Source organism: Rhinoraja longicauda, chromosome 13, assembly GCF_053455715.1.
Source record: "Rhinoraja longicauda isolate Sanriku21f chromosome 13, sRhiLon1.1, whole genome shotgun sequence".
In the NCBI taxonomy this organism is placed as follows: domain Eukaryota; kingdom Metazoa; phylum Chordata; class Chondrichthyes; order Rajiformes; family Arhynchobatidae; genus Rhinoraja; species Rhinoraja longicauda.
In genome coordinates this window covers 17,670,757-17,685,709 of record NC_135965.1, presented here as the reverse complement: position 1 = coordinate 17,685,709, position 14,953 = coordinate 17,670,757, and the positions used below count along the sequence as shown (strand labels likewise).

The 14,953-nt window shown below is 45.2% G+C and overlaps 2 protein-coding genes across 6 annotated transcripts in view; one reads left to right on the top strand and one right to left on the bottom strand.

Moving 5' to 3' along the window:
- hltf (helicase-like transcription factor) overlaps window positions 1-3,012 on the top strand; it is a 53,067-nt gene extending 50,055 nt beyond the window's left edge. For all 3 annotated transcript variants that reach the window (XM_078410445.1, XM_078410444.1, XM_078410443.1), the window contains 2 exons: window positions 302-382; window positions 2,577-3,012. In XM_078410445.1, coding sequence (XP_078266571.1) covers window positions 302-382; window positions 2,577-2,723 — 228 coding nt within the window. In that variant the 3' untranslated portion in view covers window positions 2,724-3,012. The remainder of the gene's footprint in view (window positions 1-301; window positions 383-2,576) is intronic.
- Window positions 3,013-10,273: 7,261 nt separating this feature from the next.
- LOC144599484 (glycogenin-1-like) overlaps window positions 10,274-14,953 on the bottom strand; it is a 58,589-nt gene continuing 53,909 nt past the window's right edge. For 2 of the 3 annotated variants that reach the window (XM_078410439.1, XM_078410442.1), the window contains exons 6-8: window positions 13,540-13,762; window positions 11,595-11,651; window positions 10,274-11,205 (exon numbers count right to left, since the gene is read on the bottom strand). In XM_078410439.1, coding sequence (XP_078266565.1) covers window positions 11,032-11,205; window positions 11,595-11,651; window positions 13,540-13,762 — 454 coding nt within the window. In that variant the 3' untranslated portion in view covers window positions 10,274-11,031. The remainder of the gene's footprint in view (window positions 11,206-11,594; window positions 11,652-13,539; window positions 13,763-14,953) is intronic. The other variant, XM_078410440.1, reaches the window with a different exon arrangement.

Genomic DNA, 14,953 nt, shown 5'->3' with positions numbered 1-14,953 from the left:
AGGAGCAGAATTAGGCTATTTGCCCATCAAGTCTACTCCGCCATTCAATCATGGCTGATCTATCTTTCCCTCCCAACCCCATTCTCCTGCCTTCTCCCCTTAATCCCTGACCCCTTTACTAATCAAGAACTTGTCAATCTCGGGATTGAACCTTGATCTCTGGAGCTGTGAGGATTTTCATCCATTAAGTACTTTTGGGTCTCTGTGGGAAGCTGTCTTGACAAAGGTTGTGCGTGCTGCTAGCTTTGGTAATAAGTGTTCTTCCAGTACCAGCCGTGCAGTAATTTATCGTTGTACCCAGGCTTGGAATCCCGCTGCAGAGGACCAGTGCTTCGATAGATGCCACCGGCTGGGTCAGACGCGAGATGTGGTCATCACCAAGGTGAGTACAACTGCCCTTCAGAAGGTCAGAGGGAAAACAACTGCACTGCAGCCACTCGGGTAACCCGCATAAAACACAAAGGAACTGCGCTTTGACATTAACTCTGTTTCTTCCCTGCAGATGCTGCCTGACCTGATGAGTGTTTTTGGCAATTCCTGGGATGTGGAGTTTTAGAGATACAGCATGGAAACAGGCTCTTCTGAGTCTGTTTCACCGAGTCTGCTCTGATCAGTGATCGCCCTGTACATTAACACTACCCTACATCTACACACTAGGGACAATTTACAATTTTCCCGGCCAATTAACCTACAAACCTGTACGTCTTTGAAGTGTGAGAGGAAACCACATGGTCACAGGGAGACCGTACAAACTCAGAACAGACAGCACCCGTTGACAGGATCAAACCCAGGTCTCTGCCACTGTAAGGCAGCAACTTTACTGCCCTTTACTTTCAGATTTCCAGCATCTGCAATTTTTTTAAATCCAACTTTTGAAATCAGAATGTGTTGAAATCACACGGAAGGCCAGGCAGCATTTGTGCTGAAAAAATGAATAATGTTTTTAGTTTAGTTTAGAGATACAACGTGGATCAAGCCTTTTGACTCACCGAGTCCACGCCCACGCCGGCCATCAATCACCCGTACACCAGTTCTATGTTATCCCACTTGGTGGTCTCGCCAAGTATAATTATAAGCTTATAATTAGTGTATAATTATGCCCTGTATCATTGCAGTGAAATACCTTTATTAGAAGCTGATTTGAGGACAAGAGTGAAGCACAATGTACCATTCATTACCTTAATGATTTGCCATCCCTGTATATTGGGTTTCAGTGACGTATATACAAGAACCCTAGGTCCCTTTAACCTTCAAAGCTTCCAAATGTGCCATCATTTAGGGTGGCACAGTGGTGCAGCGGTAGAGGTGTTGCCTTACAGCGCCAGAGTCCCAGGTTCGATCTTGACAATGGGAGCTGTCTGTGTGGAGTTTGTACGTTCTCTCCGTGACTGCGTGGGTTTTCTCCGGGTGCTCTGGTTTCCTCCCACATTCCAAAGACGTGCAGGTTCGTTGGTTAATTGTCCCAGGTGTGTGGGATAGGACTATTGTACAGGGTGATCGCTGGTTGGCACGGGCCTGGTGGGCCGAAGGACCTGTTTCCACGCTGTATCTCTAAACTAATCCAAATAAAATTTAAAACGAAACTCTCATAGTGAATCCGATAAAGTAAAATAAAAGGTTATTTCAATACCTGGGCTACTATCTGCTCGTAACTGGGAAGGAGAGCAGAATATGTGAAGTTCATTTTGTTTACAGGGTCATCTCTCTTTATGTTGCTATGCCTTGGGAATTAAATTGTTCATTCTATTAAAGCTGTTGAAGCTTTTCCACCAATTAATAAATCTTTGTAAAGAGTGCTGAGGAGGTTTACCAGAATGATGCTCGGATTAGGGGGTATATGCTACAGGGAAAAGTTGAACAGACTTGCATTGTTTTCTCGGGAACCCCAGAGGCTGTGGAGAGACCTGATAGAAGTATATAAACCCATGAGAGGCGTAGATAGAGTAGGCAGTCAAAATCTTGTCCCAGGATGCAAATATCAAATAAAAAAGGGCATAGCTGTAAGGTGAAAGGGGCAAAATTTAAAAGTAGAAGTGCGGGGCAAGTTTATTTTTTACACAGAGGGTGGTTTAGTTTACTTTAGTATATTTTAGAGATACAGTGTGGAAGCAGGCCCTTCGGCCCACCGTGTCCGCACCAACCAGTGATCCCCGCACATTAATACTAGCCCAGGAACAATTTACACATATACCAAGTCAATTAACCTACATACCTGTTTGTCTTTGGAGTGTGGGAGGGAACGGAAGATCTTGGAGAAAACTCACGTGGTCATGGGGAGAACGTACAAACTTCGTACAGACAGCACCTGTAGTCAGGATCGAACCCGCATCTCTGGCTGTAAGGCAGCAACTCTACCGCTGCGCCACTGTGGTCGCCCGTTGAGGCAGATATGATAGTGTTATTTAAGAGGCTTTTGGATAGGCACATGGATACGCAGAGAATCAAGGAAGATGGATAATGTGCAGGCAGATAAGAGTTGGTCTCGGCATCATGCTTGGTCCAGACATTGTGGGCCGAAGGGCCTGTTCTTGTGTCGTACTGTTCTACGTTCTTACCATTTGTTTGTGCGTTTGCAGTTCATCGTGAAGGATTCGGTGGAGGAAAATATGATGAAAATTCAGAGCAAGAAGCAAGATCTTGTTGTGGGAGCTTTTGGTTCCAAACGACAGCAGCAGATAAAGCAGAGTCGGATTGAAGAAATCAAGATCTTAATCAACATGTAATACCAGTGTCTGCTGGCTAAAATGGTTTATTTTATTTCCTTTCTTCCCTCAAAGAAAACGCAATCATTGAAATTTTAAGATTTTGGCAGTTTTGCAGCCTGAACAAATTTGAATGAGAAGGCAACTTTAATACAAAATGTATAATGAGTTCTGTAAGTTTAGAGTCTATAAAACAAATCCAGTTTAATATATGTGCCAGTTTCTTCTTCAGATGGATGAAATGCTGCAGTCAGAAGTGCCAAGCCTTGGATGTGACGTTGAAAACATAGAGATTAAAGTAATTTTTGTCAAGGGAAATCTAACATACAATCAGTATTTGCTCTTGCATTTCTTCTTCGTTCAACAAATGCTGTTTCATCTCCTTATTTTCACAATATTCCCATGGGTCTCCAGTACCTGCCTGATTGCAGTAAGTTCACTGTGGGAGGATTGAAGACACGTTTAACACGGGACGAGATCTGACGTAACTTTGGCAGAGCGCGGTGCAGTGGTAGAGTTGCTGCCTTACAGCGGCAGACCCGGGTTAGATCCTGATGACTAGGGCTGTCGGTTCGGGACCGCTTGGGTTTTCTCCAGGTGCTCCAGTTTCCTCCCACATTTCCAAGGACGTGCAAGTTTGTATATTAATTGTCCCTAGTGTGTAGGGTAGAACTAGTGTTCAGGTAATTGCCGGTCGGCGCGGACTCGATGGGCCGAAGGGCCTATATATCTCTAAATTAAACTAAAAAACTAAAGGAAACAGTCAACTCATCCCTATGTCGTTGTGCTGTGTAATCCAGCTAGTTTAGTTTATTAGCCCGTGTACTGAGGTACAGTGAAAAGCTTTTGTTACGTGCTAATCAGTCGGTGGAACGACTATACATGATGACAATCAAGCCATCCAGTGTGCAGATGACATGATTCTTAAATTTGTCCAGTTTCATAAGAAACATAAGACACTGGAGCAGAATTAGACCACGCCCCATCGAGTCTGCTTTTTCGTTCAAGGCTGATCTATCTTTCCCTCTCGACCCCATTCTCCTGCCTTCTCCCCGCAACCTTTGACATCCTTACTAATCTGTCAATCTCTGCTTTAAAAACACGCAATGACGTGGGCTCCAACATGCGGCGATGAATGCCACAGATTCACAACCCTCCAGCAACCTTCAGGTGGCATGGTGGCGCAGGGCTGCAGATCCGGGTTTGATTCCGACTACGGGTGCTGTCTGTATGCAATTTGTACGTTCTCCCCGTGACCACGTGGGTTTTCCCCGGGTGCTCTGGTTTCCTCCAACATTCCAAAGACGGGCAGGTTTGTAGGTTAATTGGCTTCTGTAAATTGTTGCCGGTGTGTGGGATAGAACGAATGTATGGGGATCGAGAGCCAGAGGACATAGGTTTAAGGTGAAAGAGAAAAGATTTAATAGGAATCTAAGGAGTAACATTTTCACACAAAGGGTGGTGGGTGTATGGAACGAGGTGCCAGAGGAGGTAGTTGAGGCTGGGACAATTGCAACATTTAAGAAACAATTAGGTGCACAGGAGGGGACAGGTTTAGAGGGATAAACGGCTAACAAGCAGGTGGGACAACTGTAGATGGGCCATTCTAGTCAGCATAGGCAAGTTGGGCTGAAGAGCCTGTTTCTGTGCTGTGTGACTATGAGAGGTATGGTTAGAGAGAAGGGTCACGACCCAAACGTCACCCATTCCTTCTCTCCAGAGATGCACTTATCCTGCTGAGTTATTCCAGCATTTTGTGTCTAAGGATTAGATGGCTATGAGCTATAAACCTTGTTTGACATGGATGAGTTGGGCCCAAGGGCCTGTATGTAGTGCGGGCAGCAGTGTGCTGCACTGACCAGCAAGTGTCACTTGCTACAGGGAGGCAGAACCCCACACCACTGCTGGCACCGACTGTAAAAATAAAGAGGCCCAGTTACTTTTGTGTGTGTCGCAGACAGCAGTGGCCGTGCTCCTACCCCCTACCCCCCACCACCCCCTGCTGCATCGTCACGAACTTGCGAGTTACGAAAATGCCTGGCCACAAATCTTTATCTCTCATGGCTCAGTCGCTGCGAGATGTTGACCCCTGCTCATCAGCTGCCGTGTTAAATAAAACCCAATGTTCACACATGCCATTTATAACCATGCACGATGCAACACAGCTCTGCTGTGGATCTGCTGCAGGTAAGAGGCATGGCAGAAGGCTGGCCATAACACCTGGATCGATTGGATGTGGAGAGGATGTTCCTACGAGTGGAAGAGTCTAGGACCGGAGGCCATAGCCTCAGAATATAAAGGATGTACCTTTAGAAAGGTGATGAGGAGGAATCCCTTTCGTCAGAGGGTGGTGAATCTCAAGTCAAGTTTATTTGTCACATACATATACAAGATGTGCAGTGAAATGAAAGTGGCAACGCCTGCGGATTGTGTTAAACTACAAAACAGAATAGAAAAAAAAGTTTTTTAACGCAAAAAATAAATTAATACAGTAAATTAAATTCACTGTAAGGAGTTTGTACGTTCTCCCCGTGACCTGCGTGGGTTTACCCCGAGATCTTCGGTTTCCTCCCACACTCCAAAGACGTACAGGTATGTAGGTTAATTGGCTGGGTAAATGTAAAAATTGTCCCTAGTGGGTGTAGGATAGTGTTAATGTGCGGGGATCACTGGGCGGCACGGACTTGGAGGGCCGAAAAGGCCTGTTTCTGGCTGTATGTATATGATATGATAAATTAGTCCCTGGTGATATGAGAGTTAACAGTCCTGACGGCCTGTGGGAAGAAACTCCGTCTCATCCTCTCTGTTTTCACAGCGTGACAGCGGAGGCGTTTGCCTGACCTTAGCAGCTGGAACAGTCCATTGCTGGGGTGGTAGGGGTCCCCCATAATGTTGTTGGCTCTGCATCTGCACCTCCTGATGTATAGATCATGCAGGGGGGCGAGTGTAGTTCCCATGGTGCGTTCAGCTGAACGCACTACTCTGCAGAGCCTTCCTGTCCTGGGCAGAGCTGTTCCCAAACCAGATTGTGATGTTCCCGGACAAGATGCTTTCTACAGCCCCAGAGTAGAAGCACTGAAGGATCCTCAGAGAGACTAAATTTCCTCAACTGAGGTGGTAAAGGCGTTGCCTTGCCTTACCAGTACGGCAATGTGTGTTGTCCATGTCAGATCCTCTGTGATGTGAACTCCCAGGTATTTAAAGCTGCTCACCCTATCCACATATGGATATGGAATAGGTGTCGGTGCAGGTCTGAAGAAGGGTTCCGACCCAAAACGTCACCTATTTCTTTCGTCCAGAGATGTTGCCTGACCCACCGAGTTACTCCTGCACTTTATGTCCTTTTCGGTTAGTAAAATAGCTCCTCGTGTAATTAGTGGATACAAAAGTGGGATAACATAAAACGGATGTGAGTGGTGGATGGTTGGTATGAACTCAACGAGCCAAAGAGCCTATTCCCATGTTGTATCTCTAAACTGATAACTGCATGCAACTGATAGAGGCGAATAAGGCTGGGGTTTGGTGCGATAACATCTTTCAAGACAAAACAAAAAACTACAGAGGCTGGTTCATACACAAAAGGACACAAAGTGTTGGAGCAACTCAGCAGGACAGGCAGCATTCCTGAAGACATTGATAGGTAACGTTTCAGATCAAGACCCTTCTCCTGTCTGAAGGAAAGTCTCAACCTGAAATGTTACCTTTCCATGTTCTTGAGGGATGCTGCCTGATGTGCTGAGTTACACCAGCACTTTGTGTCCTTTTGTGCATGAACCAGCATCTGTAGTTCTTTGTTTCTTCTGCTAACTGGTTAGCACACAAGAGCTTTTCACAGTATCTCAGTACACGTGACAATGAACTAAACGACACTAATTAATGGGAAAAGAGTGCCCATGGACATGAGGTCAGAGGTATAAAAGCTCTGTAATTGTTGAGTAATTCATCCAGTGTCCTTGGAATATTTTTGCACCTCCATTTTGTTAATAGGAACCCTTTACAAACCTCTGGAGTGATTAGGGGAAATGATCAAATTCCCCATTGTTGGCAGGAATCAGCGCATGGCAAGAACATACTTTCAAAAGAAATCCAAAACCTAAATGACATGATGAACAAAGTGTTTCTTCCATGTTTATACTGACGCACGCTTATTTTAGCCAGTTTAAAACCTTAAGTGCCATCGGGCTTGAGTGATTAGATATCATGGATTAGAAAGGCCCCTACATAACATTGTTCCCTCAGGACTTCCATAACACTTTTAGCTGGTGAGTTGCTCTGTTCAAGCTGTTCCACAAACATGTCTTAGTTTTTCTTAAGAGAGACAGCTTAGAAACAGGCCCTTCAGCCCATCGAGTCCACACTGACCCTGGATCACCTGTACACTACTACGTTGTCCCACTTTCTCACCCACTCCCTACACACTAGAGGCAATTCGGTGGGAACGGGAACCCATCCAAAGGCGCATTGGTCAGTGGGACTGGGAACACGCCTGAAGGCTTGCTGGTCAGTGGGACCTGCCCAAAGGCTCATCAGACAGTGAGGGAGATAGAGAAGTCGGGCACTAGGAATGGGCCAGAAGGAGGGTGAACCGGGGAAATGCCTCCAGCACCTTCGAAGTTGGCTGCAGGAGGCACCGTCAGGACACAAAGATGGCCAGTCATGGAGAGGGACGTTGGTTCATGGGAACTGCTCCAGTACATTGAGCGCATGGGCCCACTGGAATTTGGACTCGGAATAATGGTGCCCAAAATGGCAGTGCCTACATGTGTAAATATGCAAAAAGAATTTCATTGTGAAGTTGCATATGTGACAAATAAAGGATCATTGGGACTTTCCATCGCCCGGTGGGGGCTCAGGACCTTCATCGGCATGCTCGGCTCGGCTTGGCCCTGGGACTTTCCATCGCCCGGTGGGGGCTTCAAAAAGTTGGGAGCCCCGATCACCTCGTGGCACCACGGGAGAAGAATGAGGAGGAGATAAGACTTTTCTTTGCCTTCCATCACAGTGAGGGTGTGCCTAGAGCAATCACTGTGATGGCTGTTTGTGTAAAAATTGTATCTGTGTGTCCTGTGCCTTTTGTAGTCTACTGCTGGACCCTGACGTGAGAGGACGCTGGCGTTGTTTATTCGCCGCTTCTCCGTTAGGATAGTTTGTCTGTTTGTTTTTATGTTATGATTGTTTTTGTAAAGCGCTTTGAGCTTCTGGTAAGGCGCTATATAAAATAAATGCTTATTATTATTATTATTATTATTATTGAACCACCACTGAGCCATCAAATATTGGCAGCCTTGTCAGCCGGTGGAATGTAGGGAACGACCTTCTCTCAGTTCCATGCGTTGGGTGTTCCCCATCAACCCATGGATGGCAGTGGTCATATTTCTTAGAAGAAAAAGTATGAAACCTCAATTGCGGCAGGCAGGCCTTTCCGCTCATTCTGCAACTGCAATTGAACCCTTTGCGAAACACTTCCAGGAACTAGAGTTACATCAGAGGTGCTATTTTAGGCGAGGCGTCGCTTGTAAATCCACATGGTTGACTTGAGTAGCAAATCACCGTGGCCGACAGGCACAGCACCAGAATGATTTATGGGACTAGGGCTTGCTCACCAGCTAAAACTGTGAGCTTCAGTAGTTCAAAACGTCTGGCTGGTACATTACAAACAGTGGCATGGGTTTAATTAAGAGCATAGGACACAGACTTAACATTTTTGAGTTTAGAGATACAGTGTGGAAATAGGCCTTTCGGCCCACCAAGTCCGTGGCAATCAGCAATGACCCCGTACACGAACACTATCCTACACACTAGTGACAATTTATAATTTTACCGAAGTCAATTAACCTTTTAACCTTTCTGTTTTGAGTGTGGGAGGAAACCAGAGCACCTGGAAAATACCCATACGGTCACGGGGAGAACGTATAATCTCCATACAGACAGCACCCGCCGTCTGGTTCAAACCCAGGTCTCTGTCGCTGGAAGGCTCTACAACCCCTTTCCCTAATATGTACAATCCTTGTTTTCAACACCAGTAGCATGTCGCTGTTACTCTGAATTGTTGATGAAAGCTCTATAGTTGATGTCTGTTCAAGACCCAGTTTGCTTTCTGATTCAATTTGTGGAAAATCTCACGCACTCTGCGACGTGATTATAACAATAGCCTTGGGTTGGCAGAAGACTCTTGCCTACCCAGTTTGAACAGAAGGCTGAGAGGTTAAGGCTTAAATCAGAGAATTTGGCACAAAATCCAACTTGATGCTCAGCTGTGGTGCAGAGCCAGTGTCACATTGTCAACTTTCGTTTAGGCAAGACTTCAGTATTACCTTGCAGATAGACGTTTGAGATGCAATAGCAAATGGTACTCCAACTAATGTTTATCATAGCAAATAAAACGGGTTACATTGCCAAGAGGGATTTTAATGTGCACAACACAAATAGGAAAGGTATTGTTAAACTGGAAAGAGTACAGAAAAGATTTACAAGAATATTGCCAGGACTCGAGGACCTGAGCTATAGGGGGGAGGTTGAACAGGCCAGGACTTCATTCCTTGAAGTGCAGGAGAACGAGGGGTAATCTTCTAGGGGTGTACAAAGTCATGAGAGGAAAAGATCAGCGTCTTTTACCCAGAGCAAGGGAATCGAGAGCCAGAGGACATGGGTGAGAGGGAGAAGATTTAATAGAAATGTGAGGGGCAACTTAAAAATATATATACACAAGGGGTGGTAGGTGTATGGAACAAGGTGCCAGAGGATGTATTTGAGGCAGGTCTTATCCCAATGTTTAAGAAATATTTACACAGGTACGTGGATAGGATAGGTTTAGAGGTATTTGGGACAAATGCAGGCAGGTGGGACTAGTGTAATTGGGGCATGTTGGTCAGTATTGGCAAGTTGGGCCAAAAGGCCTGTTTTCATGCTGTATGATTACGATTCTAACATGGTGTGCACCATACTCGAATATATAATAGCTGCTCCATTTGCTCAAGGAAGCAGTTTGTTATTTGTAGAGCACTTGGAACATCCTGAGATCATGAAGGTATTGTGTACTTGTAGATTGATTGCTGCCCAAGCTACAATTGATTGCTTCGCCATTACAGTTATACACTACCTCAACCCCACTTCTGAAAGAATCCAGATTTTCATTATTGTACCAACAATTGTATTGTACCAACAACAACAACAAAATAGTTTACAAGTTAGACACAAAATGCTGGAGTAACTCAGCAGGTCAGGCGGCATCTCTGGAGAAAATGAATAGGTGACGTTTCAGGTCGGGTCCCTTCGTCAGACTGAAGGACAACTCGCGTCTGAAGAAGGGTCTCGACCCGAAACATCACCTATTCCTTTTCTCCAGAGATGCTGCCTGACCCATTGAGTTACTCCAGCACTTTGTGTTTATCTTTAGTATGAACTAGCACCTGCAGGTCCTTCTTCTAAAAGATTTTACAAGAATTATATTGCAAAAAGGAATAACATAATTAATTTCTGAATTTGTTCACATTCATTCATTTCCTTATCAATCCATCTTGTAACATTTTTTAAATGGCAGGGCATAAAATGGCTGGAATTTCACACACTGTACAAGAGAGTCAAAGCAAGGGGTAAAGATACTTTTATTGGAAAACATTTTGTAGCAATTTCAAACGCAAGCTTATTTGGTGGTTAAAGTGCAATGTTACACTTCAGGATTGATGGTCAGTAGTATAATCACAGCACAAATGTCATAAAAGGTTGGGATAGACTTCGGTTCCTTGTTAAATTTGTAGGGTACACTATGTACTGTGTGTGCACAGAAAGCTAACTTCTCGGTTTCCTTATATCATTAAGACTCAAAGATAAAATTGGTTTTGTCCTTTGGACAATGGGACACAGTGCTTCCACGGAAAAGCTGATGGATGGGGAAGGGACCTAATTAAATTCCTTCATGCAACGTGGCAGCTAATTCAAACCATCAGTAAAATACTGGCGGAACTGTCAAATCCAGTGTCTATAATAGTGCAGAAGTTTATCGTTAAGTGTGTCTCACTAAGTCAAGCAAACAGCGGTATTGTTCAGGAGGAATACTTCAGCAGGAGGCAGTGTTGTGATGCGCTGAGGATTTAGACATTGGGAGATTTGCTTCAGGAATTTAAAACTTGATCTTTTCGGGGCTTTTGTCACATTCTCGCTACAGTTCCACAGCCTGGAAGTGACAATCAGATCAAGACAACCCATCTCAAACCATGTTACTAACAGGCCAAGTACCAACCATGCACTGAACTCCAGCCTAGACGCTGAACACCTTCCCAACTCAGTGCTTGCAGGGTCAGATACCACAGGTGGTGTTCAGTCGAGCAGTTTAATTCAAGTACGAATCCAGCTTCTTCTGGATGTTCTGGAAAGAATCCACTCCCATGAAATCAGCTTGGCCTTGTTCCCAATTTCTCCGCCGCTCTTCCGAGGAGATCATTGGGGCAGTGGGGACAGGCGGACTGACAGAAAGGTGGGAGATGGCTTCACTCAACTTCTCCTCCTGCGGGATTAGAGGGCGATATTAAGCACACAACGTCAACCTTGCAAAGAGACTTTGGAACAATTGTGACTGCGTTAAATGGTTAACCAAGCCCCCTGCACAAAACTTGCATTGTACAACAGCGGGAAGCATAGGGTAATTTATGCTTAAAGGTTCTCTGATCAGCAAAGTAGCTTTGTACTCATAGTTATCAAGATGTAAACAAAAACCACAAAAAATAATTATCCATGCACACAATAATCCTTTAACGAAAAACAGACAGCCTTCACTAATCAAGGTAGCAAGAACTTGCCCAGAGAGAACAAAAACAAAATCAATTTAACAGTTAACCAAACCAAAATTCAATGAGAATCGATAAGAGGGACAGGGACCTTTGAAGATTAGCATACCTTCCTACAGAATGGCAAGCCACAAGTGAAAGCCAGTGAATACACCAGACATGACTGCTGAAAGGTGCCAGACATATTTGTAAAGACAGAGAAAGAGAGTCAATGTGGGAAGTTCACATCAGTTTTACTGCAAACAAACAGTGGCTCCTCATCTCAACCAGCTTCCACATTGACCGCGCCTCAGACTATGAGCACCAACATGCAGGTGAGGTTTGGGAATCAATGCACAATGGGGGTCCTGAACTTGGATGGGTGGAAGGATTGGAGTCAGATTGCTGCCTCTCACTCAGGTCTGAGGTGGGATGGGGAAGGGATGTGATGGGCAAGTGTACGAGGGAAGTTTTGAAACCCAATTTTGCCAGCAGCAGGGTGGTAGATTATTTTGGGAAACCCAAGAAGGGCATTCAATACTCTCACGGGCCTACAAATAATAGTTATGGGGAGACAGCAGGAAAATGGGGTTGAGAGGGAAAGATAGATCAGCCACGATTGGATGGCAGAGTAGATTCAATGGGTCGAATGGCCTAATTCTGCTCTTTTGACTTAAACTTACCAGCACCCAATGAAGATCCAACTCATACCTTACACCCTCACAATTTAAATCAGTGGTTGCCAGGTTTCCGAGTTACTCACCAGGAGGGGAGAAAGAGGGGATGTGGCAATAAACTTTTCACATGGCATTGGAGTCTAAGATAAGAGCACATGGGTTTAAATGGAGAGGAGTAGGTGGTTTAGATTGAGATCAGAAGAAGAATCTTTTCACCAGAGATTGGTTACTGTCTAGAACTCATTACCTAGAGCAACTATAATATGTAGGAAGCATCGAGTCCAGCACTTGAAGTCACCAAGACTCAGCAGGCTCAGGGTGTCTGCTGGCAAATGGGATTAGTGTAGATTGGTTGGCATGGACATGGTGGACTGAAGGGCCTATTTCTGTGATGCTTGGGAGGCATTGAGAGACGAGAGGCTGGTGAGGAGGGTGATGGAGGAGCGGGGATCAAAGTCTACAGATCATCTTAACAGCTTGCTTCATTACGCAAGCTGCTTGGACAAGCGACTTAGAGTGAGCCACGTTCCAATATGTATTGCCGTTTCATTCGCATCTTACAATGCAAACCGGAGATCAAGAACCAGGCAGAAACTGAACAGGACTATGTTTCATGTTCAACTAGATGAGAACTGGGTTCTAAACCATCAATGATACAATTCAGACCACCCGCTAAGAATGTATTCCCGATCTCCCAATCTCCCTTGTTGCAGCCCTTTACCTGCACTTTCTCTGTGACTGTACACTACATTATGCTTTTCCCACGTGGATGTTTCACCTGGATAACAGGCAAAAACAAAGTTTGTCATCACGCTGTGCATGACAGCAATAAATCAGTGCTAGTAATAATTAGTAAAACTAATCGTTAACAGCTCGCTCAACATTTAACTAACTCATGTATTGATTGGTGTTTATTCATTCAAATAAGCTTCTATAAATGTGCATTCACTTAAATTTACTGGAACACCTTAAATGAAGAGTTGCTACTTCCAAAATAAAGGAAAAGCTACAACTCACACTGTTAGACACAGGGAACTGCAGATGCTGGAATCTTGAGCTAAACACAAAATGCTGGAGTAACACGACGTGTCAGGTAGCATCTGTGGAGGAATTGGATAGACGGCGTTTCGGGTGTGGGCCCTTCTTCCGACTGATTGTAGCAAGGGGGAGAAAGCAGTGAGCTCTGAAGAGTCTGAAGGGTCCCTAGCTGAAACGCCACTTATCCATTTCCTCCACAGATGCTGCCCTACCAGCTGTTACTTCAGCACTGTTTAACTCTCACTGTTAAATAGAGTTAAATCTTTTTAGCCGCTTGCCCACATGTTTGTTGATCTCCGGATTGTTAAATGACCCATTACTTTGCCGGCATGCCGAGATCCAGTTATATTTGGAACCTACCTCCTGTTTGACAGGACTGATGACCTTTGAGATACCATATTCCATCAGCATCGGCAGAATAGATGTGGAGTAGATGTCCCACCACATGTTGATGAATTCCGAGTGAACAACTGAAGCAGAGTCTTGAACGGTTCTCGTCACACATTTTGTCTTTGCGTCATAAGAATAGTTCCACGGTTTGACGTTACCAAGGAAGTGGACCACCTTGGCATCTGCACCGTATCTGTGCACATTTAGACAAGGCGTTACTTAATTTTACAAGTTCACGTTATGAAATGGAACAATTCTTCAGGGATAAATCTTGTAGCAATTTGAAGTCTTTTCCTGCAAGACTTTAGTGGCGGGGCAGCGGTAGAGTTGCTGCCTCACATTGCCAGAGACCCAGGTTCCATCCGACTTCTGGGTGCTGTCTGCATGGAGACAGCACGTTCTCTCTGTGACCATGCGGATTTTCTCCGAGTGTTTCGGTTTCCTCCCACTTTCAAGTCAAGTCAAGTCAATTTTATTTGTATAGCACATTTAAAAACAACCCACGTTGACCAAAGTGCTGTACATCTGATTAGGTTCCAATGGGGGAAAAAAATGAAACATACAGTAGCACACAAACAGTTCACAGCGCCTCCTCAATGAGCCTCAAACGCTAGGGAGTAGAAATAGGTTTTGAGCCTGGACTTAAAGGAGTCGATGGAGGGGGCAGTTCTGATGGGGAGAGGGATGCTGTTCCACAGTCTAGGAGCTGCAACCGCAAAAGCGCGGTCACCCCTGAGCTTAAGCCTAGACCGCGGGATAGTGAGTAGCCCCAAGTCGGCCGACCTGAGGGACCTGGAGTTAGAGAGGGGGGTTAGAAGATTTTTGATGTAGGGGGGGGGGGGGGGGGGGGAGTGTCCATTTAGGGCTTTATACGTGAATAGGAGGAGCTTGAAGTTGATTCTGTACTGTACAGGGAGCCAGTGGAGAGAGGCCAGAATCGGGGTGATGTGGTCCCTTTTACGGGTACCCGTCAGGAGTCTCGCTGCGGCGTTTTGGACCAGTTGCAGGCGGGACAGGGAAGATTGGCTGATCCCAGTGTATAGGGAGTTTCCAAAGACTTGCAGGTTAATTGGCTTCTGTAAATTTGCCTAGTGTGTAGGATAGAACTAGTGTATGGGTGATAGCTGGTAAGCGTGGACTCAGTGGGCCAAATGGCTGGCCAGTTTCCACGCTGTAACTCTAAAACGAAAACTAGAAGAATGTTACCATTTAATACAGCAAGTTCCTGCAGAGTACAGCAGCCTCATGTAATGTAGCAATTTTAATCCCATATCGGGAGTGGTGGATTCAGCCACAGGCACAACCCTCTCCTCTATCAAAAGCATCTACACGATGAGCTGCCTCAAGAACATGGCATCTTTCATCAAAGATGACCATCATCCAG